At 52.1% G+C, this 19,923-nt stretch overlaps 8 protein-coding genes across 8 annotated transcripts in view; 4 read left to right on the forward strand and 4 right to left on the reverse strand.

Annotated features, from left to right (window-relative positions):
- The window catches only part of COCSADRAFT_173426 (uncharacterized protein), a gene marked incomplete at both ends in the record, with an annotated part of 2,247 nt that extends 944 nt beyond the window's left edge, over nt 1–1,303 (forward strand). Inside the window, one exon of the mRNA XM_007704179.1 lies at nt 94–1,303. Within this exon, the coding sequence (XP_007702369.1) occupies nt 94–1,303 (1,210 nt within the window). The remainder of the gene's footprint in view (nt 1–93) is intronic.
- A 946-nt stretch (nt 1,304–2,249) lies between these two features.
- Nucleotides 2,250–3,187, forward strand: COCSADRAFT_227238 (uncharacterized protein). Its single transcript, XM_007704180.1, has one exon. It carries the CDS (start codon nt 2,546–2,548, stop codon nt 3,104–3,106), a length of 561 nt encoding a protein of 186 aa, XP_007702370.1. The 5' UTR covers nt 2,250–2,545; the 3' UTR covers nt 3,107–3,187.
- A 1,677-nt stretch (nt 3,188–4,864) lies between these two features.
- COCSADRAFT_227249 (uncharacterized protein) lies at nt 4,865–5,439 on the forward strand. Its single transcript, XM_007704181.1, has one exon. It carries the CDS (start codon nt 5,019–5,021, stop codon nt 5,391–5,393), a length of 375 nt encoding a protein of 124 aa, XP_007702371.1. The 5' UTR covers nt 4,865–5,018; the 3' UTR covers nt 5,394–5,439.
- Nucleotides 5,440–6,303: 864 nt separating this feature from the next.
- On the forward strand, nt 6,304–6,804 carry COCSADRAFT_227251 (uncharacterized protein). Its single transcript, XM_007704182.1, has one exon. It carries the CDS (start codon nt 6,326–6,328, stop codon nt 6,689–6,691), a length of 366 nt encoding a protein of 121 aa, XP_007702372.1. The 5' UTR covers nt 6,304–6,325; the 3' UTR covers nt 6,692–6,804.
- A 3,305-nt stretch (nt 6,805–10,109) lies between these two features.
- On the reverse strand, nt 10,110–12,082 carry COCSADRAFT_183174 (uncharacterized protein). Its single transcript, XM_007704183.1, has 2 exons — nt 11,715–12,082; nt 10,110–11,663 (listed from the first exon to the last, which is right to left on the reverse strand). The coding sequence occupies exons 1-2, from the start codon at nt 12,040–12,042 to the stop codon at nt 10,495–10,497; spliced, it is 1,497 nt and encodes a 498-aa protein (XP_007702373.1). The 5' UTR covers nt 12,043–12,082; the 3' UTR covers nt 10,110–10,494.
- Nucleotides 12,083–12,525: 443 nt separating this feature from the next.
- COCSADRAFT_201556 (glycosyltransferase family 20 protein) lies at nt 12,526–16,195 on the reverse strand. Its single transcript, XM_007704184.1, has 3 exons — nt 15,813–16,195; nt 13,027–15,710; nt 12,526–12,975 (listed from the first exon to the last, which is right to left on the reverse strand). The coding sequence occupies exons 1-3, from the start codon at nt 15,833–15,835 to the stop codon at nt 12,923–12,925; spliced, it is 2,760 nt and encodes a 919-aa protein (XP_007702374.1). The 5' UTR covers nt 15,836–16,195; the 3' UTR covers nt 12,526–12,922.
- An 875-nt stretch (nt 16,196–17,070) lies between these two features.
- Nucleotides 17,071–17,943, reverse strand: COCSADRAFT_38838 (uncharacterized protein). Its single transcript, XM_007703933.1, has one exon. It carries the CDS (start codon nt 17,658–17,660, stop codon nt 17,211–17,213), a length of 450 nt encoding a protein of 149 aa, XP_007702123.1. The 5' UTR covers nt 17,661–17,943; the 3' UTR covers nt 17,071–17,210.
- A 533-nt stretch (nt 17,944–18,476) lies between these two features.
- COCSADRAFT_38839 (uncharacterized protein) lies at nt 18,477–19,672 on the reverse strand. Its single transcript, XM_007703934.1, has one exon. It carries the CDS (start codon nt 19,608–19,610, stop codon nt 18,909–18,911), a length of 702 nt encoding a protein of 233 aa, XP_007702124.1. The 5' UTR covers nt 19,611–19,672; the 3' UTR covers nt 18,477–18,908.
- Between the last annotated feature and the right edge of the window lie 251 nt (nt 19,673–19,923).

Raw genomic sequence — 19,923 nt, forward strand, 5'->3', positions numbered from 1 at the left:
ACTCTCATTTTCCCCCCCCCCCCCCTCTCTCTCTCTCTCTCTCCCTCCCATACATAATACCCTTGCTCTAACCGTGCTTACTCGTTTTCCCAGTCCCACAAACACCAGAGCACCTCCAGCTGCGCCCCAGCATCAGAGGTATTCGCAGTCATTACCACACACCACTGCTGCGCCATACAGTCCCCCACTGTCTGCGCGGCCGCCTCAACCCTTGCACGACACGGCGCCGTCGCAACCGCCAACTGTCAACACCCGCCAAGACTCTGCAGTTGCTCAGCACTCCTACGACCACCCAAAGGACACTGAGCACTCTGTTCCTTCATCTGTCTTTTCTTTTTCCTATGTTCACCCTGCCATCGACAGCCGTCGTCAGTCAGCATCTCGCCCCGTTTCCCACCCTATCGGGCCATCTGCACCCCATTCTCCTCCAGGCGAGTCTCGCTTGAACCAAAGCCAGCCCCCTCCAGAAACCGGAGCAGCTGGCCTAAGAACGGTGCACCCTCCGCCACAGCCTGCACTCACTCAATTCGCACTAGAGCCCACTAGGTCACCACAACAGGAGCGAGGCCCTGCTGCAGCACCAAACTCGGACTCTGGATTCAGGAACCCCCTACCCTCTCCCACTCTCGACCAGACCAACGGCAGTGGGCGACACCAACGCTACAACGTCCGCTTCAACACAGTCTACACTTCAGAAAACATGCCGCCCAGCCAGAAACCCAGGAACGACCCTCCGCCAACGGCACCTCCGACAGCAGAGCCAGCCGAAGACCACAAGTCGCCCTCGGAGCAGACTGTTACGCCATCAGTCGAGCCGGTGACTCCATCAGCGATTCCCCCACCACAGTCCCCTGAAGAGCAACCGCCACCACAGCAGCAGAATGCTCCTCAATTAGAGCGATGCAAGGGATGCCAAGAGCCCTGGAGGCGGCCGCTGCCAGGCGAAGACCAGTACCGACTGAGTTCGCCAGCACAAAATATGAACGACCAACTGGCTTTGACACAGGACTTCATCAAGCGGCTAGAGAACCATGCCAAGTTTGCTGACGAGGCATATGCCACCTGGCAACGGAAACACCGGTGGTGCGTTGTGCAGCCCACGAGCCCTCCTGCGACAGATGCTCCAGCAGAAACACGCAGCAAGAGCGAAGAAGGACATTCTCCCACCGAGGCTCCCGCAAGCCTGGTTTCGACCAAGCGCAAATCAGAAATCCCCCACGAAGCTTCCAAGTATCGCAAAGTCAACAACTTTGAATCCCAATCTAACGTCACGCCGCCTGTTCGTCCTACTGCTCCGGCATAGAACAATGGGGCTTTTACCATGCGATCTACGATTATTCCTCATTGGAGACTCGAGTCTCTGTTCTGTTTGCATTCGCATCTGCATCTTGGCCGGTGTTTGTGTCTGCACAAGAGACGGCTTCCGCTATACCCCAATCCGGGCGTCGTACTCACTTTTTGCAGCTAGGCTTCTATTACTAGCAATTAGTTTTTTTATTTTTATTGTTGTTTTATCAGAGGTACACTGCACAGAGGATCCGTACTAGACGGACAGGAAAAGGACCGGCGTTGTTATTATCCCACAGTGTTTCCCTTTGCGGCGTGGTTCCCACCATCGCCACGGTCTCCCAGACGAGCGGCATGTGCAGAGCGCGCCCGCCGATTTTGTGCGCTTCACGACGCCATGTATCTGACGCTGTACGCAAATAGGCCCTTTGGCATTGCGTTTTGCATCACCACCCTTGCTTGTAGGCGGGCCTTTTTCTTAGCGTCTGTAATATGTACCTACTGCAACCTGTTGTTACTGCACGGTATTGCCATATACCCAAATTTCAAGTCATGTTCAAAAAAGGCAAAAAAAGTTCCCTCTCCCACTTTCCCCGTCTTCCCCTTCTCCGTCTTTCCCGGAGGTCCCCAATGCATGGATTCCCAATTCCCGAGTGACGGAACCATTGCTCAGGCGTGAAACTCGAAAGCGTAATGAAGAAAAGGGCCCCAGTATAGGGTGGGCAAAACAAGGGTATCATTGGGTTGCGCCAGCCCCGCTGGAGGACCCGGTCAGTGTCAAAGCGGATCGGTACGAAACCCAAAGACTGATTGAGAAGGTAGGCGGCCGCTAGAACGAAGACATGGTTTTTTTTCTCCCTGTGGCTCGTACACAATCTCGATTCATGCTGGCAGGCTTGTCTTGGTTAGCCAAAAGGGGGATGGATGGGAGTTTTTTTCCTTGGTCTTGACCTTTTTTTTTTTGGAAGACGGACAGAGCAAGGCTGGGCAGGGCAACCACGACACGAGGATGAGAAAATCACAGCAGCAATTTCACACTCAACAAAAAGCTCTAGCCATCGACATCATCCAGTGCCGCAGACAGCAGGACGGGGCCGCAAATCACACGGTCGGAATTCCTTCCAGCTTGCACTATGTGATTACCTGCATGACTAGCTACGCCCTTACATTGCTGGTGAAAACGGTATGGAATGACACGGCTGACGGCTGACGGCTGCCGAGCGGGGCTTCCCGAGTTGTCAACGCTGCTGAACTGACGATGCAACGAATCACACCTGATCGCGCGAACTGCCTACTTTGGTCAAGCGGAGATTTGCGACGGCGCCTGATATATGTTTGTGAGTGCGAGTGTAAATGTGTGTGTATGGGAAAAGACAGGGGATTAGCAGATGCTATCGGGGGCAGTATGACATGTGAGAGGGGCAGGTCGGTATTGGAGATGGACGTGGCAAGTAGTAGACAAGCGACAGGGACAAGCACGAGAGATATCAATATGGCGAGAGAGTTAGCAACATGGAGGGAGAAGAAGAATGGCCCTAGAGGGAGGCGTTTGGTAAGCAGTGGGTGTGCAGCTAGTGAGCAAAGAGATGCAGCTGATTGGCCAGCTCGTAGGGAATGGGCAGGTGCTGATGCGGGGCGGGGCGGGCTGACGGAGATCTCTGGGAAGGGAAAAATCAAGGTTCATACTGGCGGCAGGGACAACGCACATAGTGGTTCGGCGGCAAGAGTCAACTATGACCTCATCGCCGAGTCGCGCGCTGGCGAGCAAATGGCCGCAGTCATGTACATGGCCTACACAACACTTGGATGGAGACGTTGATGCAGACAGATGCAAGCACAAGAACAAGCCCGGCGGACCGCGACCCATGGCCGGGAGAGTGTGGGAGGTGCTACACCCAAAGAAAACGGTTTTTGGCGCATGTTGCCACGATTCTCACGCGATTGTGTGCCGATCGCGCAGGTTAGCGCAGCGAGCCACGCATGCTCTGTACCTCGAGGAGTGTTACTACAGCAAGACCCATGGCGGGCGGGTGGTTGAGAATTCGCTTATTTTGCACTCAAAGGGAACAAATGCGAGAAAGTAATCCAGTTCCGAATTGCTGGGACTCTCTGACGGCAAGGGGTTGGAACACGGTTGCAACGTCTTTTGAGCAAAGTGGTTAGTGACGATCACTCGGCGCTGGTTGCAGCTTCGGGCAATGCTGCGTATTGATTGCAGACGTGAGGTCTAGCGCGGCAGCAAAACTTTGTCGGGTCATGCTAACGGCTTGGGAATGCTCGTCAAGTCGCATCGCACCTCACAGACGGTGGGGAGGGGGGAGGGGGGGGAGGGACCGCAATCGGGCCGTAACGTGATTGCGCTCTCGCTGCTTGGGACACTCGGAGCTCGCTACCAATAGCAATGCCGAAAACCTGCTGGTAGGCAATGCCGCGGCCTTGTCAAACTGCCGCTGACATGGCGTGTCTGGCACGTGACTGGCTCGCTCGGCCCCGGCCCCGGCAGCACCTCTGCCCCTCTGCCAGGCAGCTGGTTCATACTATACGTCCTTACATGTACGTATTATGTATGTACATGTACCTACTTAGCTACAGTACATACATACGCAGACGTTAGCAGCCACGTAGCACGCGTCGGCTCGCGAGCCCGTCGCTGCACGTCTTAATGTACTATGCAACTCTTTCCCCATGCAGCGCACAGTATACCAGTGGCGTCCATTCCAAATTCCGCTTCCCCAGCTTGGCGATACATCATCGACAACGGGAGGGCACAGACAGCACCCGTCCCCGTCGGCGAGTCAGATCCCCGTAGAGCGCTAGCCGCTCCCGCCTAGCCTTGGCCCGACCTGGCTTCCTGTCCCTGACTGGCGTCGCATCCAACTCCCACCACCACCACCACCCCCTCGAGTCACGGTCGTCGGCCTGCTCCTTCGCCTCGCGCGGAACCTCACGCTTGACTCGCCAGAAGTTGCAAACAACTGGGATCTGGCGGCCCCGGCTCACAAACTGCCGCTGCTGCGCGTCCCGGCCAATTTCTCCCGCTCTGCTGGCACGTGCATGACTCACGCTGCCTCCTCCCCCGGCTGCACGCAGCCATTCTTATCACCCTTCCTCCTGTGACAGCTGTCAATACTCAGGCCCTTTTATGCACCCAAACCCTATCAGGCAAGAGACGGGTCCCGGTTGAATTGGGCCGACAGTTGCTGTAAATGGGCCATGTGCGCTCCATGATCATCGTCTGCGATATAGATTGAGGCCACCGAGGGAAGACTGCTTCCGTCCCAAACCAGCTTTCTCCGCCTGTGAATCCTTCGCACCCTCTCCCACCCAATCACGCACTCCCTCGTGAGGCATTTCTCACCGGCCTGGCAAATGGGACGTTGCGAATTTCATACTTGCTATACGTTTTTTATTTTCTTGTTTGAGCCTACCTGTCACAGCAGGGCAAACATCAAACACCAAGCATGCCACGCCAGTAGGACAAGGCCGTTGAATCGTTCCAGTCTAATCGCCGCCTCATGACATACATGCTATGCGCATGTACTTACTGACCGCATCATAGGGAGTCGTCTCAGATACTACACACCCAAACACGGCCATGATTATCCAAATCACCATGAACGCTACGTACTATATGCAAAAAGATATCGCGCCAAATCCCAGCCTTAGCAGCCTCCCATACATACGCCTTCTATTACCTCACTACTCCGTTCCATTATTATCACGGCCCCAGAATGACAGTCTCACTGTTTCACCCCTCAGAGTCTACAGGGTTCCCACTGTCTGACGTATATTCGTGGCGTATTCTCCCCATGGCACAAATGCATACCTATATGCGTGTGTGTGTGTGTGTGTGTGTGTGTGTGTGTGTGTGTGTGTGTGTGCAACATGTCCTGCTGCCATGCATATTCAGTCTTTATCTCGTTGCCCCGTGTTCCACACGTCAATCCTCTACCACACTTGGCGACGGGCCGTGTTCTTGTTTTGACTCAACCCTGACCCTGGCGCCTTCTCCCGACAGGTCCGGAGTTTGGTTCCGACCTACACATGTTCGCCCAGCGTTACAGCCGACATGTTGTGTCCATATCAGATCCATCGAAGACATCTAGATTATCTGGATTATCGCGATCATCTAGATTTATGTATCGCGATCAACCCGTTCTGACGCGTGGTGACACTAGACCCGGCCCGCCGCCCAGCCTCACATACACGCACACGTACACCCATACCTGGAAGAACGCCCCAAACTCCAGTTTTATTCCTGCCAAAACCACTTTCGTGAATGCTAATGCACGTCACACCAACGTGCCATCCCGCCCGCCGCCTGCACCACCTCTTCCCACTGTTCCCTAATTTGTATACGGATTTATATACCGCAGAGCCCCTTGATGCCCACCCACTTTTTTGGGAATCCCGCTTGGCACAACACTGACACGTTCACAATAACAGAAACATAATATCGAGCGAGTGGCCTCGGTACCAAGTTCCGTCCAATCGCCCATTGGCCCGGTCAAATATCCAGGCACAGACAGTGTGTTGAGGCTTAGTACTGAATACAGTTTCGAGATCAGTAATCACATAATAGACAAAGCAGCATAGTATGTGTGTATCATGAATCTAGAATGAGATAGAGATTAGTAGAGGGAAAATCAGAGGTTTACGTTGTACACATGGTGATCTCCTGCTTCGCTAGCTATCTTTGGAACAAAGAAAAGGGAAGGAAGCGACGCGAGGGAAAAAAAGCAAGTATATCCCGAGCTGTGGCGACGTTTAGGACCTGCAAGCGTTGAGACCTGCATGATAACGGGTTTGATTCTTGGGATGTGGAACGGGTGGAGAGGGGATTTGCTGGAAAAAGGAACCACCCTACCCAAAAAAAAAAGGGGGAGTGGGGCCCTGGCGATGACGACCGACGGTTGGTACCCGTTGTACACATCATTGCCTTTTGATTGCCCGGGTCAATAGATGCATGTGCCGCTGCACAAACCCACCTCATCAACTCGAGGAAGGCCTTAGACCCGCGACGCATGTGTGTAGTAGTATGTATGCGGAACTCCGCTTGATACAAGGTTGTGGGGATCCCTTCCCTCCCCTCCCCCCAACCACGAGTCAGGGTCCAACCATTTTCCCCTTCAGCGTTTCTTGTCTTGTCTATCCGCCCCTTCACAAACATGTTACAGTTGGTATTACTGTACCACATAATCCACACTGGCATATACACGCACATACACGTTTTTTCCTGGACAAAGCCCGGCTGCTCGCCTTAAAACACGCCATTGCCCTTGCTTACCTGGACCTTGACCTTGACCTGTTTGCGCCCTCGAGGGGATTGTCAGCGCTAACGCCACAATCCTCTCTCTCTCTCTCTCCCCCACCCAAAAAACCCCACAACCCATTGACGACATAGAGCATCCGCTTTTATGTATCGTTTGTACCATGTATGCGTGTTGTTGGACATAATGTACTATAGCCTCTGCAAAGCCCACCCCACCAAAGCATTCACCCATTCCGCATACTTACCTGTTTGGGTCGCCCTTAGCGTCATGTACACAGTCCCTTTGGGGGCGGCGCACCCTCCGCTCCACTCCACTCCCTTCCCTTACCCTCCCACACTACCACCCATAACCTCCGTGCATTATCGGACTTGCCGCTTAGAGGCAGCATCGCGCCATTGCTAAACTTATTTTTTTTTGGAGCCGGGCGCCCGCTCCATCGAGATCCTTTGCCTAAGCCGCAAATCCCTGTTCCCTGTTCCCTGTTCCGGATTTGCCCTCTTTTCCTTTAACACGCTTTTCCCTGTCCCACACCCCCTACTTACCATATCCTTGCATCTTTTCTTTCATGGGGTGGGAAGGGATAAGTTGTAGTGGAGGGCTGGAAAGGGCAATTAAGCGAAGGGGGTGGGATGGTGGGTGGTGGGTGGTGGTTGCAAGTGCTGCGGGGTACGTGGTTTGAGATTGATGATGGAGGGAAACGGGAAGGATTTGGCGAGATTGGCGTGGCTGCGCTGTGGCACACACACACTAGCTTTGGTTGCGTGATATTTTGCGGATGGGTGGATGGAAAGGCAGGTAGGGGAGGTATGGTGTGTAGGGGTGGGGAAGGAGGCGGAGAGGGCGCAAGAAGATAGAGTTGTGGCCGCCCCGGGTCATGTCAGCAGAGTATTTTGATGGAGGAAGGGAATTGCCAAAGAGGTGGTGGGGAGAGGGAAGACTTCGGCATGTGGGTTAGGCGCTGTTGTTGGATGGAGGGGGGGGGGCGACTAGATGGATGTTCCTTCTTTCTCGCCCTGTTGGTCTCTAGAGCGTAGCGTGTAGTTGTCATTGGTGTGTGTTGGCGCGGGGCGTCAATTGATCATGGGAAGAGCTTACAGCTGGAATCAATGGGTCGAGGGGGTAGATCTCCTGGCGCGTGTTGGCTGTGTTAGTTGCCGCTGTCATGAAATGCCCTTGCACAAAGTTTGGAAAACAAACTCTCCCCTTATGTGTAGATATGAATGTATTGGGTATCTAGTAGTGCGTGCACTGCACTTTGTGGAGTGGCGCACAATTGGGCAGTGAGGGAACGTTTACATGTGCTGATTGGAGCAGGAGACATGTCATGTGTAAGTAGAAGTGTGAGGAAGCATGTTTGCTTCTGCATTAGGCATCGTTGCAAGCCCTCTCTTCGTCGTTGTTGTTGGGGTGTGTGGTTGTAACTTTTACGGCAAAAATATTTAACATAGCCGCTGGGCCCTTTCGCCAACATGCACCTTTTTTGAAGTCGCACTATTGGCGTCTTCGATCTACCCACCTGACCATGAGGCTCTTGTTCAATTTGTCTATTTACCTAGCACGTAGCGCGTTCGCCCAACCACTTGGCTGATACTCGGTCGGCCTTGCACACCACGCACACCACACATCCCTACATAGACGCCTCCAAACGCCCTCACCGGACAAGGCATATGTGCGAATCACAGCCTCTGGTCGCCAATGTGCCCAATGTGCCCAACCTGCCCACGAAAAGCGCACCTCAAAACATCCAAGGATAGACGCCTCTTTTTTTAACTCACTTGTCTCTGCCCTGCCTGCCTCCGGACAAGATCTGACATGGTAGCTGGCTAGCGCGTCGCCCCGAGGCACTGGACTTGCAACCAAGCGCTTGTCGCGCCTTCGACCCTTCTTGGTACGCGCGTTCGTATTTCCCTCGAGAACCGCCGCGTGATCAACGTAGCGAATCCACAGCCTGCAGCGAATCAGCCTCGAACCCGCGCTCCATAGCTTTTCCGCCCGGACTCTTGCCGCATCGCCTTCTCTGACGATGCGCTACTGGCCCTCATTGTCGCGAAACAATGCCTTCCCCTTCGATATTAAGATGGGCAGGATACCTTTAAATCCATTAAGCTCGGGGATCAACCTTGCAATCCTGGCTCTCGAGACGTCATCGACTTGCAAAGCGAGTTACATCCATTTTACCCTTTGACCTCCCCACATACACTCATCCTTTCGCCCTATCTCTCGATATTTTGTACCCACCATTGCGGGTTTCCCAGCGAACACTTGTCCTTTTTATCTTTTTTTTTGCTTTTTCGTTTGCACCTGCAGCTGCGAGATCAAGCCACTAGCAAATATCTCATGCATGAAATTATTGCGCCAAATGTTTCCTGCTTCTGATCACACACACCCCTTCCCAGCCTCCCTCCGCTCCCCCCCTACGATCGCTGGGCTTGAAACCCTGTTCCCAATACTATGGTAAACTTTTGCTAGCTCCAGTAGCCGACTGAATCGTAACCCTTCTCTCTTCTAGCAAACAAGGGACTTCCCTCTCTCTCTTAACTCTCCGACCGACGGGCAAGTCGGCATGGCTAACAATCATCAAAAAAAAAGGCCCGAAGCCACGACTTCCTTTCCCCCCATGAAAAACTGCCGGCGTAGAACTGCCGCTGACAATTATGTCACAGCTGTGGTTTTGAAAACCAAAAGTCTTGTTTAGGCTTGCTACGTAGCCCTTTTAATAGCTTAGGTATCCCGGTTTTTAACATTTGCATAAGTCGATTTCCCCCGGCTCCGTTTTGCGCATCCGGCGCTCCCTCCCTTGTGATTGTTTCGTTCGGCTTTAATGGGGAGGGAACAGAAAAGATGAAGATACGCGTCGCGCCGGATCCCGGAATCGCCTCCGTCTTCCGCCCCCCTTCCAAATGATTCCGGTGGTGAGACCCTTCTTTTTTGGGTCGGGAAACTCTGGGTATCTGAAACTCCTCTGTCGCCGCGGGTTCTGGGCAGATTGCCGTGAGAACTGCCTTGTTTCGACTGGTGATATCTGTGCACAGAACCTCTTGTTCTCTGGTAAAGAAGATTATGCTTGAAAAAAAAATGCTTGATTTTACTTCGTTTGCACATCCAGCTGGTCAACGTATGCTTTTTACTCTTTTTGTCTATTAACTACTGTTTTTAGGTTTTTTTTGGTTAAACTAAGATCTGGAGAGAGAGCCCATGCTTTGATTATTCTAGTAGATGACATCATACTACATTATACTCGCCCTATAGTAGAATTCGTGTCGTATAGAATTGTGGTTGGTCGAATGAAAATTTCGTATGCATTCGAGTGTCTTTGTACAAGTAATTACACTTGCAAACGACCGCTCCCCACATCCCGACGACATCGACGGAGACGCGTCCGAAAAAAGAAAGCATCTCGTCGTCGGAATATCGACCCGACCAATGACATTCTTTCCGAATATTTGTCTTGTCCTTGAATCTTCGCAACTTCATTCCGGTAAGTTCCATATCGTCACAGGAGAAACATCGAGGTGATGGGCGAGTAGGTGTTCTCGACAGGGACATTTTACCCGCATATCGCCGGCGTCAGCGATGAACTGATTATGACTTTATGTGGCCAAGAATAGAGACAGAAGAGAGACGAACTAAAAGTACGAAATGAGCACGTTCTTACACGGAGTGTAGTGCTGAAAAAGGAAAAGTCTCCAAGGTGTGAGAGATCACTGTCAGACGGGATTTAATAAAGTGGCAAAAAAATAAAAAATAGAAAAGATGACCACTAACATTGAGCCAAGGACTGCATCTAAGACATGACATCAATCTGCATGGTACCTTGTTCCAACATCGCTCGCAACAATGCGTTATCAAGCCCACACATCATAGATCATATGCACACCATTTCACACCTCCATCCCATTGACTCCGAATCACACTGCATCGATTCAAGAAACCCTTAGAGCTTAGTACCCATATTAATATGCACGGCTTTGACCTGGGAGTAAGCATCGAGTCCAGCCTCGCCGAGCTCGCGCCCAATACCGCTGTGCTTGACGCCGCCAAAGGGGACTCTGAAGTCAACATCCTGACTGCTATTCACCCACACGGTGCCGGCTTCAATCTCGGCTGCCACTCTATGCGCACGCTCGAGGTCCCGGGTAAAGATGGCGCTGCCGAGACCATATGTCGAGTCATTGGCCATGGCAATGGCTTGCTCTTCGTCCTTGAACGTTGCAATAACGACAATAGGTCCGAATATTTCTTCGCGGTAGATGCGCATATTGGGCGACACCTTGGTGAAGATGGTGGGCTTGACGAAGTAGCCTTCACCGCTGCAGGCTTCACCGCCCTCGAGTAGCTCCGCGCCTTCGGACTTGCCAATGTCGACGTACGAGAGCACCCGTTCGTACTGCTGCTTGGTCACTTGAGGGCCCTGGAAGGTAGACTCGCTCCACTGGTCGCCAATGACGGATACCTCTTTGACCTGCTGCCGGAACTGAGCGAGGAAGGTTTCGTAGATTGACTCCTGGACTAGAATCCTTGACGTAGCAGTGCAGATCTGACCTTGGTTCGACATGATACCAATATGAGACCATCGTACCGCCTGCTCCATGTCGGCGTCATCGAAGACGAGCAACGGAGACTTACCGCCCGTCTCTAGGGTAATATTCTTCAGTCCTACTGCAGCCATCTTCATGATTTGAGTAGCCGTAGCTGTAGAGCCGGTAAACGAAACCTTATCGACCAACGGATGCTGTACTAATGCCGCGCCTGCTTCCTTTCCTAGGCCATTCAAGATATTCACCACGCCCGGTGGAAACCCAACTTGCTTAATGAGGCTGGCTAAGACGAGAATTGACAGAGGTGTTTGTTCGGCGGCTTTGAGTACCACAGTATTTCCGCAAGCAAGAGCAGGGCCGATTTTCCAGCATGCCATGGACAAGGGATAGTTCCAAGGAATGACTTGGGCGACAACACCAATGGGCTGGCGGATTGTATATGCAAACTTCTGGCGTGTGGTACTAACGGTTTGGCCAGAGATCTTATCCGCCCAGCCAGCATAGTAGCGGAGGACGGAAAACGCTTCAGGGAGATCCTCATTGAGGGCGTTATTGTATGGCTTGCCTTACAAACCTATTAGCATTCGTATGTTTACATGACTAGATGTCTCCCTACCATTATCCCAGGCATCGACCGTCGCAAGAAGCTCCTTGTTCTCCTCGACCAAGTCTGCCAACTTCGCTATGAGCCTTCCGCGTTCACTAACATCGATGTACTTCCATTCTGGATTCTGGAGTGCTTTCTTCGCAGCCTGGACTGCACGATCAACATCTTCCGCAGTCGCAGCTTGGACTACAGCAATCTCCTTCTCAGTAGCAGGGTCTATTGACGATATCGTATTCGAAGGGGACGAAGAATCTACAAACTCATTGTCAATGAAGAGGCCTGTCGGTTGCTCCCACTGTTTCCCATTTGGCGCCTTGAGTTGGATGGTTTGTGGCATTGCGAAAGTCTATAGCGGGTTTATGTTACTGAAAAGGCTTGGGGTGTATCTCACTTGCCTTATTGTACGTATTTATGGTCTGGTAGATTGGTATCGGGCCGTAGATACGACCAGGGATGAGCATTAGCTCGCTCTCAAGAAAGCAGGTACATGCGAAGCGGGGTTGAGCTTACATTAAGCTATCATAGTAACTCTCGGTGGACTAAAATACCCGGATAGACACTAACCCAACCCCCACAAAAACAACAAAGCATCAGTAAGACACAACTGTACTCCAGTATTACAGAATTGTATAATTATTTTCTTGTAGTTTATCAATCTATATGCTAATCTCTAGCACGCTAGCATAAAAATCCAGCATTTTCAAATGCGCGGTGGTGAAGGCGGCTCGTTTTATTCCAGTGTCTTAGTATACCGAGAGCATAGGCTAGTGGTATCACCGACCGGGGACTAGGCGTTTCTCGCCACTTTAGGTAGTAGTCCCTCAACACATGCATACACTTCTTTCCCGTGACTTGTGAGCAGGGGAGAGCTTATCTAGACGTAGAACTATGTAAAATCCGCTGGAATTCGGAACAGATATCCGCATCATAGATAAGTCTTCACAGGCAATATTTCAACAAACAGCCTTCACTTCTGGGTGTCGTATTGAATGCGGAAAGAATCTATCGTAGTAAAAGACCCCGCTAAACTCCGCCCATGCAGTGCTTGACGTTGATTCATTAATAGTGGCAACTCTCCCGTGGCCCTTCATCTTCACGAGAGTCGCCTTTGTACATCCGTTCCATTGACAATCATTACTTCGTGAGAAGGGGTATCGAATGCGTGAGACATGTCCCAATCATTACGTCATCCTCGCTCGAAATATGCTTCAAAACCCCTAAGATGAACCGCGAGGGTTCTTGGTAAGCTTCGTCAGAGCACCAAGTAGGCCTGTTGTACTTGTTAGCGTTTTGTATATCAATCGTCAAAAGAATGGCTTACCAGTCGCCCCGTTGGGGAGCGTTGACATGGCAATTGAGTTGCGATCACCAACTGTGACGGTCTGCACGTTGGGAACAACGGCATCGTCCTTGAGTTGCTTCGCCCAGCGGAAGACGTTTTCATCACTGCGGTCGTTGCCAGCAGCGAGGAGGAAGTCAGGTCGGGCATCTTCTGGGTACTTGCTGAAGATGTGCTGGGCAGCTGAAGCCTTGTCAAAGTCTACTGGCTCAATGACGACTGAGTCTTTTGTGGGGATTGCCTTGACACGCTGCTGCTCGCAAGCGTCGTTGATGTGATTTGCACAATCGCCAGCGTGTCGACTTGTAGAGTCGTCGTTGTCATCAGACTTGTTGTAATGGAAGATGATCGAGCAGTGGCGCTCCTCAACCCAACTGCCTTCGACACGCTCAAGGTAGTATTGCAGAATCGGTTTGACTGAGTCCTTCCACTTCACTGTCTTCTCCTCGTCAGGGAATTGGATCCATTCTTTCGCGCCAGGCTCGCGCAAGAAGCAGCCATTCTCTGCAATGAGGCCAAGGCCACGGACGCGGTTGAAGATAAGCTCAGTTTCTCGAACAGTTCGACCAGTCATTACATAAACGGCATTCTTGTCGTCGGCAACGAGATCGTTAAGAAGAACAATAACACGCTCGGTATTAGTGAGAATAGTCTTATTGACAGACCCGTACGACGCAAGAGTACCTTCATAGTCTAGAATGAACAAGCGTCTCTGTGACTGTTGGTAGGCACTTCCAAGGCTGCTCGAAGAGAGTCGGGGGATTGACATGGTATCGCGCTTGAATTGCTCCTCGTAGACCTTGGCGAGATGAGTACTCAGTTTCTTGACCCAGTTATCGCCAGTTTGGTTCATGACTATGTTGCGCATCTTAGTGAACCTTCGCTCCTTCTCATCGTCCTTCATTTCTAAGGCGATCCGGAAGGCTTCGGCAATGTTGTTGTAGTCCCATGGGTTGATAGCGAGGTCTGCACCATCAAAAATTGACGCACTACCAGTGAACTCGCTGAGGATGACGGGGCTGTGCTTCTTTTCACCTCCGCGTCCATCCTGACAAATGACAAACTCATGGCAGGTCAAGTTCATGCCCTCGCGAAGACTGGTAATGGCAAGCGCATCGGCAATGGATAGCAGAGCAAGGTACTGCGAGAAGGAAATGTCTTGTCTGAGGAAGATGAGGGGGTTATGAGTCAAGGTCGAGTGGACAGCATCGATACGAGTAACGATCTCAGAAACAGTTGCCGCCAACTCGGTATCTTCAGTAGTGGATGTCGCGACCTGGATCATGACAACCTTGTCCTTCCACTCAGGATACTTGTTAAGGAACAACTCAAAAGCTAGTAACTTTTGGCGCACACCACGAATATTGTCTAGCTTATCGCGAGCAACAATGACCTTCTTTCCCTCATACCGCTTCTGCATGGTCTGAATCCACTCCAGGACCTCGGGCTCTTCTCGAGCTAGAGACAGTGCGCGAGGGTCAATGCCGATGGGCGAGGACCAGACGTTGACGAAGCGGTTCTCAAGCTGAACTCCGTCCTCGGTAGCCTCTACAGACAGAATCCGACTACAGGTTTGCAGGAAGTGGTGGGCGTACTCGGGTGTCTGGAAGGCGACGAGGTTCGCTCCAAGCATACCATCGAGAAGCTCCTTCCGAGCGGCAAGGCATCGGAAAACCTCAGAGGACGGGAAAGCTGTGTGCAGGAAAAAACCAATCTGTGCATCTGGTAGCTTTTGGCGAACCATCTGAGGAACAAGACATAGGTGATAATCGTGGACCCATATGACATCTCCGCGCTTGTAGTTTTTAACAACCTTGTCTGCGAAAGCTTGGTTGACTTTGACATAGAAGATCCAGGAGTGGTCAAGGAAAGCCTTGCTCTTGGGGTGGTCAGGAATGATGTAATGAAATACTGGCCATAGAATCGTCTTGCAGTAGTGGGCGTAATGGCCGTCAAAGTCTTTATCACTGACAAAGACAGTCAAAGCATCGTGTTCCTCCTCAAGCTTCTCGTAGATCTCAGTCTTCTTCTCTTCGTTCAGACTGTCTGTAGGGAAGCCAATCAGGCCAACGGTGATGGTATCACTAAGGCACTTGTTGTCGACTGCAGCACGGAGAGCGTTGGTAAGGCCGCCGTTGCCCTGGGCAGCAGGGACAACTCTGTATTCGGCAGCCCATCTCGGGTCTGTCACTGGCTTGCCAGCGTGCGAGCCCTTCATGCGCTCCTTCTGAGCCTGCGCCCGCTCTTGTGCCTTTGCGTATTCGAGAATCGTGTCTGGTGGAGCGGGCTCAACTCTGGACACGGGCTGGTTGAAGAAGATGCCACTGCCACCCCATTCAGGGACATGGGCATCACTGCGGACCAGGCCGCGGGGGTCAGCTGCGTTGGGGAAGTGAGTGGCAGCGCTTGGCTGGCCAGGTGTGAAGAAGTCTTCGTGCTCGGTCATACGTGTTGAGGCTTTGGGCAGCGCGATGTGCGAGGGCGGCGCCCGCTTGAGGAGACTCTGGGGTTGCTCTTCATTCTTGCCAGGTGCGGGCCGTGTGCTCGATAGGTTGGTGGTAGATGGCTTGTGAAGAGTGTCACTCAGCTGGGTAGGTACGGCTGCTTGGGGCGGACTTGGAGGGGCAGACTTGTTGTCTTGAAAGTCGACGGTATAGGGTAGGAACCTAGCTGTATTAGAGGAATTGAAGGTATTTACCTACTAACCAAGAAGAAAAGAAACAAACATGCTGTCTGCAGACTAGGGGAAGAAAAGGTGGGCTACCTACAGAGAAACGACATGTGTAGTCATGTTGGGCGGCGGGTTGGCGTTGTCGCCCAGCGGTGAGGAATTGGCTGTATAGGGAGGGGGATAGAGATGGTGAGCAGATACAGGTGTTGGAGAGCAGAGTCCGTTTTCACGACCGGTGAGAGGGTCCAGGTGAGGGTATAGATAGAGGGGGTGGAAGGACGTTGTGAAATTTCCGGTAGCTTCGATCGATCGTGATTGAGCTATTTGCAGGGAAGCCTCACTGAGTTCCGGCCTGTCTACCCGGCGCCCAAAGCAAGAAAGCGGGAGCTAGGAGGATGCACGTGCAAACGACTGCCTTTGCGGGTGGCTTTGTGGGTGTAGCTGGCTAAGGCGTCGTGAGGCTGGCCAGCAAGGGGACTTTGTTGGTTGTTTTGTCGTGGTGGCCGCCGCAAATTGCAGCGTTGTCCCCCTCCCCACGGCGGGCAGACAGCATGACGTATCCGCGCAACACGGAGCAAGTACTGCTTGCCAGTGGGCCTCTCTCCACCCTCTTACACCAGCCCACTGCAATCACTGTGCCGCCCCGAGAAAAGTCCTGCGACAAGTCTAGACGAACATCATTTTGACGTGGACTTCACGAAATTGGCACGCAAGCCCGCTGTAGACGGCTGCTGGCGCGCCTGACAGCTGCGCATTAGATAGTGTGCCCCGCGCACCAGTGCGAGACGAGAGGGCGCTGCAACCGTCAAAGGGCTATCATGGGTGTGTGTACTATCCATCGCACTCTGTCCTCTTGTGTTCTGCAGTCTTCAACTGCCGCAGGGCCGTGACTTTGCAAGGAGGAGGAGGGGTAGGTGGGGACAGGGTTGGGCAGCTTAGCAGCTCGCCGGCCGCCAAAGCCGTCATGGCATTCCTCAAGAATCCGATGTCACGCAAAGAATTCGATGTTGACACATATGCAAGCCGTTGCCCCCACATATCCATAGCCTGGCTATATGCCGGCCGTAGTAGATATTCAGCCTCCTTATGATGAATTTTGCGCTCTGGAGAGAGCCTGTAGTGCCCTCGGGACGTAGGGCTCTGCGTTCCCGGCCGTGAGAGTACTTATCAAGCAAGAACAACGGCCCCGAAACGTAGTCAGACATGATCTCACCTGATTGCATGCTACTATCTTTTTCACCATGACAGCCAGCGACCACATTGTGACGTGGGGCGGGACTGTCGGAATACCATTCGCCCGTTATTCACCTCTCAGCGTGATGTGATGAGCCTCAAGCCCCACCCACTAGGTGTTGAAGGGAAGAGAGCGCCGATAATAGCCCGCCCCAGGCGTTCACCCTCGAGTCTCCATGGCTGACTATCAAAAAAAGCATTGCACAACACAGACAACACTGCTTTGCTCATTGTAATTCACTGACATATATCCACCTCCCCATCAAGCCCTCCTCTTCGTCTCTCCCTCAGGCACCCCAATCCCAAGCAGATACCCCGTCCGAATCAACACCGGCAGCACATTCAAGCTATTCGTGACCCCATCTTTCCCACCCCACCCCTCAGGCCCAAAAATCCTGTACCCCATCTCACACCACGCGGCATAGCAATGCCCCAGATCGCACAGCAACAGCCCAAACAAGATCCACCGCCACGTCCTCTTATCATCCACAACCCGCAACAGCACCCCTTCTGTAAACGCAAAGAATATGTACGCCGCCGCCAACTGATCGCACACAATCTGTGACGAAGCGCTGTAGCCCGACGTCGACGGCATAAAGTCAAAGTAGCTCTCCGGGTTGAAGTGCAGTCTGTATACCCCACCGAGAGCAAATACCGGCTCAAGGTACAGGTGCCATAGGATGTAGATGAATGGCGTGTTCGGTGGCGCCATAACTACTGCTATGCGGTTGTAGCACGGTACGTAGAAAGGGTCCGCGGGAGGGGTAGAGCGTGTGTAAGTAGGATATGACTACTAGTAGTATGTAGTGTATGCAAGGAAGTATGTTGGGCGGAACGGGTCGCTGGTCGTGGGTCCTTTTGATAAACCAGGGTACGTAAGTAGTAGCAATTCTTCCGGAATAACTAGCAAGTAGTCGAAGTAGTCGTATTCATCTAAGTACACACGCACAGAGTCGTCAAAAGGCGTGCATGCAATGCTTGCAACAGTTCAAAAGACACAGAGTGGCGGACCCTCGCTCACTCATAAGACCATGAAAGCGCACGTGTGTGTGTGTCGACATGTTGGGCCACCGATAAAACCTGTTTGCTTTGCCTTGGTAGTCGCGGACTTCCGTCCTCCTTTGTACGTTGGTTATTGGCGGAACGTGCCCACGGCGATCAACGCCCATGGCCCCAAACTGCCTTGTTGGGAAGTCAATACGCAATGTACTCTACATGGTAGATACGGACCTCCGGTTGCTGCACATGACCCACATCCCTTCTACGGGCATGAGCATCCCCGCATTTCTCACTTGGATTCACCCCCTTATCTCGACACACATTTTTTATGTATATTCTTTTTCTCACCCTGGAGTGTCCACCATGGAGGCATACAAGGTACAGAATTGCGCCTGCCTCTTGCTAGCACAGAGCGCAAAGCGCGGCATGTTGATTTATAGTAGGATTTATGTTAGACGGGAACAGAGAAACACATGGCCTGTGAAGTCTCAAATTTATCATTTGCAAAGACAAATTAAAATCTTTTTTACTACTAATTATTTCAACAAATCTACAGAAATCTAAATTCTACAATGACGCAGTTGTTCCATCCCCATATCTCAGGCAAGCGGTCCATGACTATGCCATATGGAATAAAGAGACCTCTATTCTGCCTGTCCATGGCAATGGTCTTCTCCTCATGTCAAGTTCCATGCTTTTGCGAGACCTACAGGCTGCTTGGTGCTTCGCTGCATGTACAACAGTACTATTGAAGCTCCCACACTGTCACAGCAATGCCACGACCGGTGCCCAGACACGTATCCCTCGTTGCGGTAATCACCGATCGACTGCTGACCTACTGGAGAGCTGTGCGGAAAATAACACTATGGTCGGACCTGACATGTGATCATCACAAAGACTACCATGGGACCCTAAACCCATGTCCCATTCTTGGAACTGCACACACCTCTCCTTTATATCTTTACTCTGACTTCGCCTCTTGTACATACACGCTTATACGTTGTTTGTCCCTGACTGCCTCGCAACTCAATGCGCCATTGTCTAGTTGCTTGTACTTTATTTCCTCGCTGTTGTCCAGGTAATTCTCAAGGAAATACTGTGCTGCCACTTCATTGGCGATCACCATGCTTCGGCGACTGGTTACTACCGCTGCCTCTTCGCCTGAGTGCGTGCCTGCCCTGCTCGCCACCACATGGTATATTGTCCGACCGTCATGGACTCGTGACGCTGATTTCTGCGAGTACAACGCCTCACGTAGCGCGAGCGGGTATGTGTTGATGTCCCCTGGTACCGTTTTTGTCGGACTCCGCGTTGCTATTGCCGCCGGTATAACCGAAGATACCGAAGGGGGCTGCGGCGGTTGGGCGTAAGGCCGAACATGTGTGTACGGTTGGGCGAGGGCTGGCGCAGGACCACTCGGAACGGGAACAGGAGCCAGATGCGGCTGCTGTTGTTGTTGCTGTTGTCTCTGGTGTTTGAGCAGAAAGTCGCGGTGTTCATCGAGCTGAGTTCTTAGTGCGTCGCTCGTGGTTTGGAAGATGCGCTCCTGGACGCCGGGGCCGAGATTGCGAGAATAGTGACGCAAGTCGGCGCTGCAGTCAAGCTGCAGCAGGCTTTGTTGACGATCAAAGGCATAAGGCCGCATAGAAGATGTTGCTGTCATGTTAGATGCTGACTTCACCAAACTCGACGAGGCACTGGAGAATGAGGGTGAAAATCTCACACAGTGTGCATGACGCGGATATTGTGCAATTCTTGGAAGCCCCGAAATCCGTATTCGCGTCTCCACGTGATGACGTGCGGCGATTAACAAGACACAGGTCTTAACAGGAGACTTGAATCAGACGACTTATGGCCTGCTTTGTCTTGTACTCTATATCTGACACGATCTCCTAGATAGATAGGCACATGGATGTTCGCACGTGTCCATTGATACCTGATCACAACTCGACAGACAAAAGAGGCTAGGAAATTAC

The sequence above is a fragment of the Bipolaris sorokiniana genome, assembly GCF_000338995.1.
Source record: "Bipolaris sorokiniana ND90Pr unplaced genomic scaffold COCSAscaffold_11, whole genome shotgun sequence".
Taxonomy (NCBI): domain Eukaryota; kingdom Fungi; phylum Ascomycota; class Dothideomycetes; order Pleosporales; family Pleosporaceae; genus Bipolaris; species Bipolaris sorokiniana.

Coding starts and splice junctions, on each gene's coding strand:
- COCSADRAFT_183174 (XM_007704183.1), bottom strand. CDS start 12,042: ATGCCACAAACCATCCAACTCAAGGCGCCAAATGGGAAACAGTGGGAG. Junction 11,664..11,714: donor GGTCGATGCCTGGGATAATG/GTAGGGAGACAT, acceptor TAGGTTTGTAAG/GCAAGCCATACAATAACGCC.
- COCSADRAFT_38838 (XM_007703933.1), bottom strand. CDS start 17,660: ATGGCGCCACCGAACACGCCATTCATCTACATCCTATGGCACCTGTAC.
- COCSADRAFT_38839 (XM_007703934.1), bottom strand. CDS start 19,610: ATGACAGCAACATCTTCTATGCGGCCTTATGCCTTTGATCGTCAACAA.
- COCSADRAFT_227238 (XM_007704180.1), top strand. CDS start 2,546: ATGCAACGAATCACACCTGATCGCGCGAACTGCCTACTTTGGTCAAGC.
- COCSADRAFT_227251 (XM_007704182.1), top strand. CDS start 6,326: ATGTATGCGGAACTCCGCTTGATACAAGGTTGTGGGGATCCCTTCCCT.
- COCSADRAFT_201556 (XM_007704184.1), bottom strand. CDS start 15,835: ATGACTACACATGTCGTTTCTCT. Junction 15,711..15,812: donor ACTACACATGTCGTTTCTCT/GTAGGTAGCCCA, acceptor TAATACAGCTAG/GTTCCTACCCTATACCGTCG. Junction 12,976..13,026: donor GCTCCCCAACGGGGCGACTG/GTAAGCCATTCT, acceptor CAAGTACAACAG/GCCTACTTGGTGCTCTGACG.
- COCSADRAFT_227249 (XM_007704181.1), top strand. CDS start 5,019: ATGACAGTCTCACTGTTTCACCCCTCAGAGTCTACAGGGTTCCCACTG.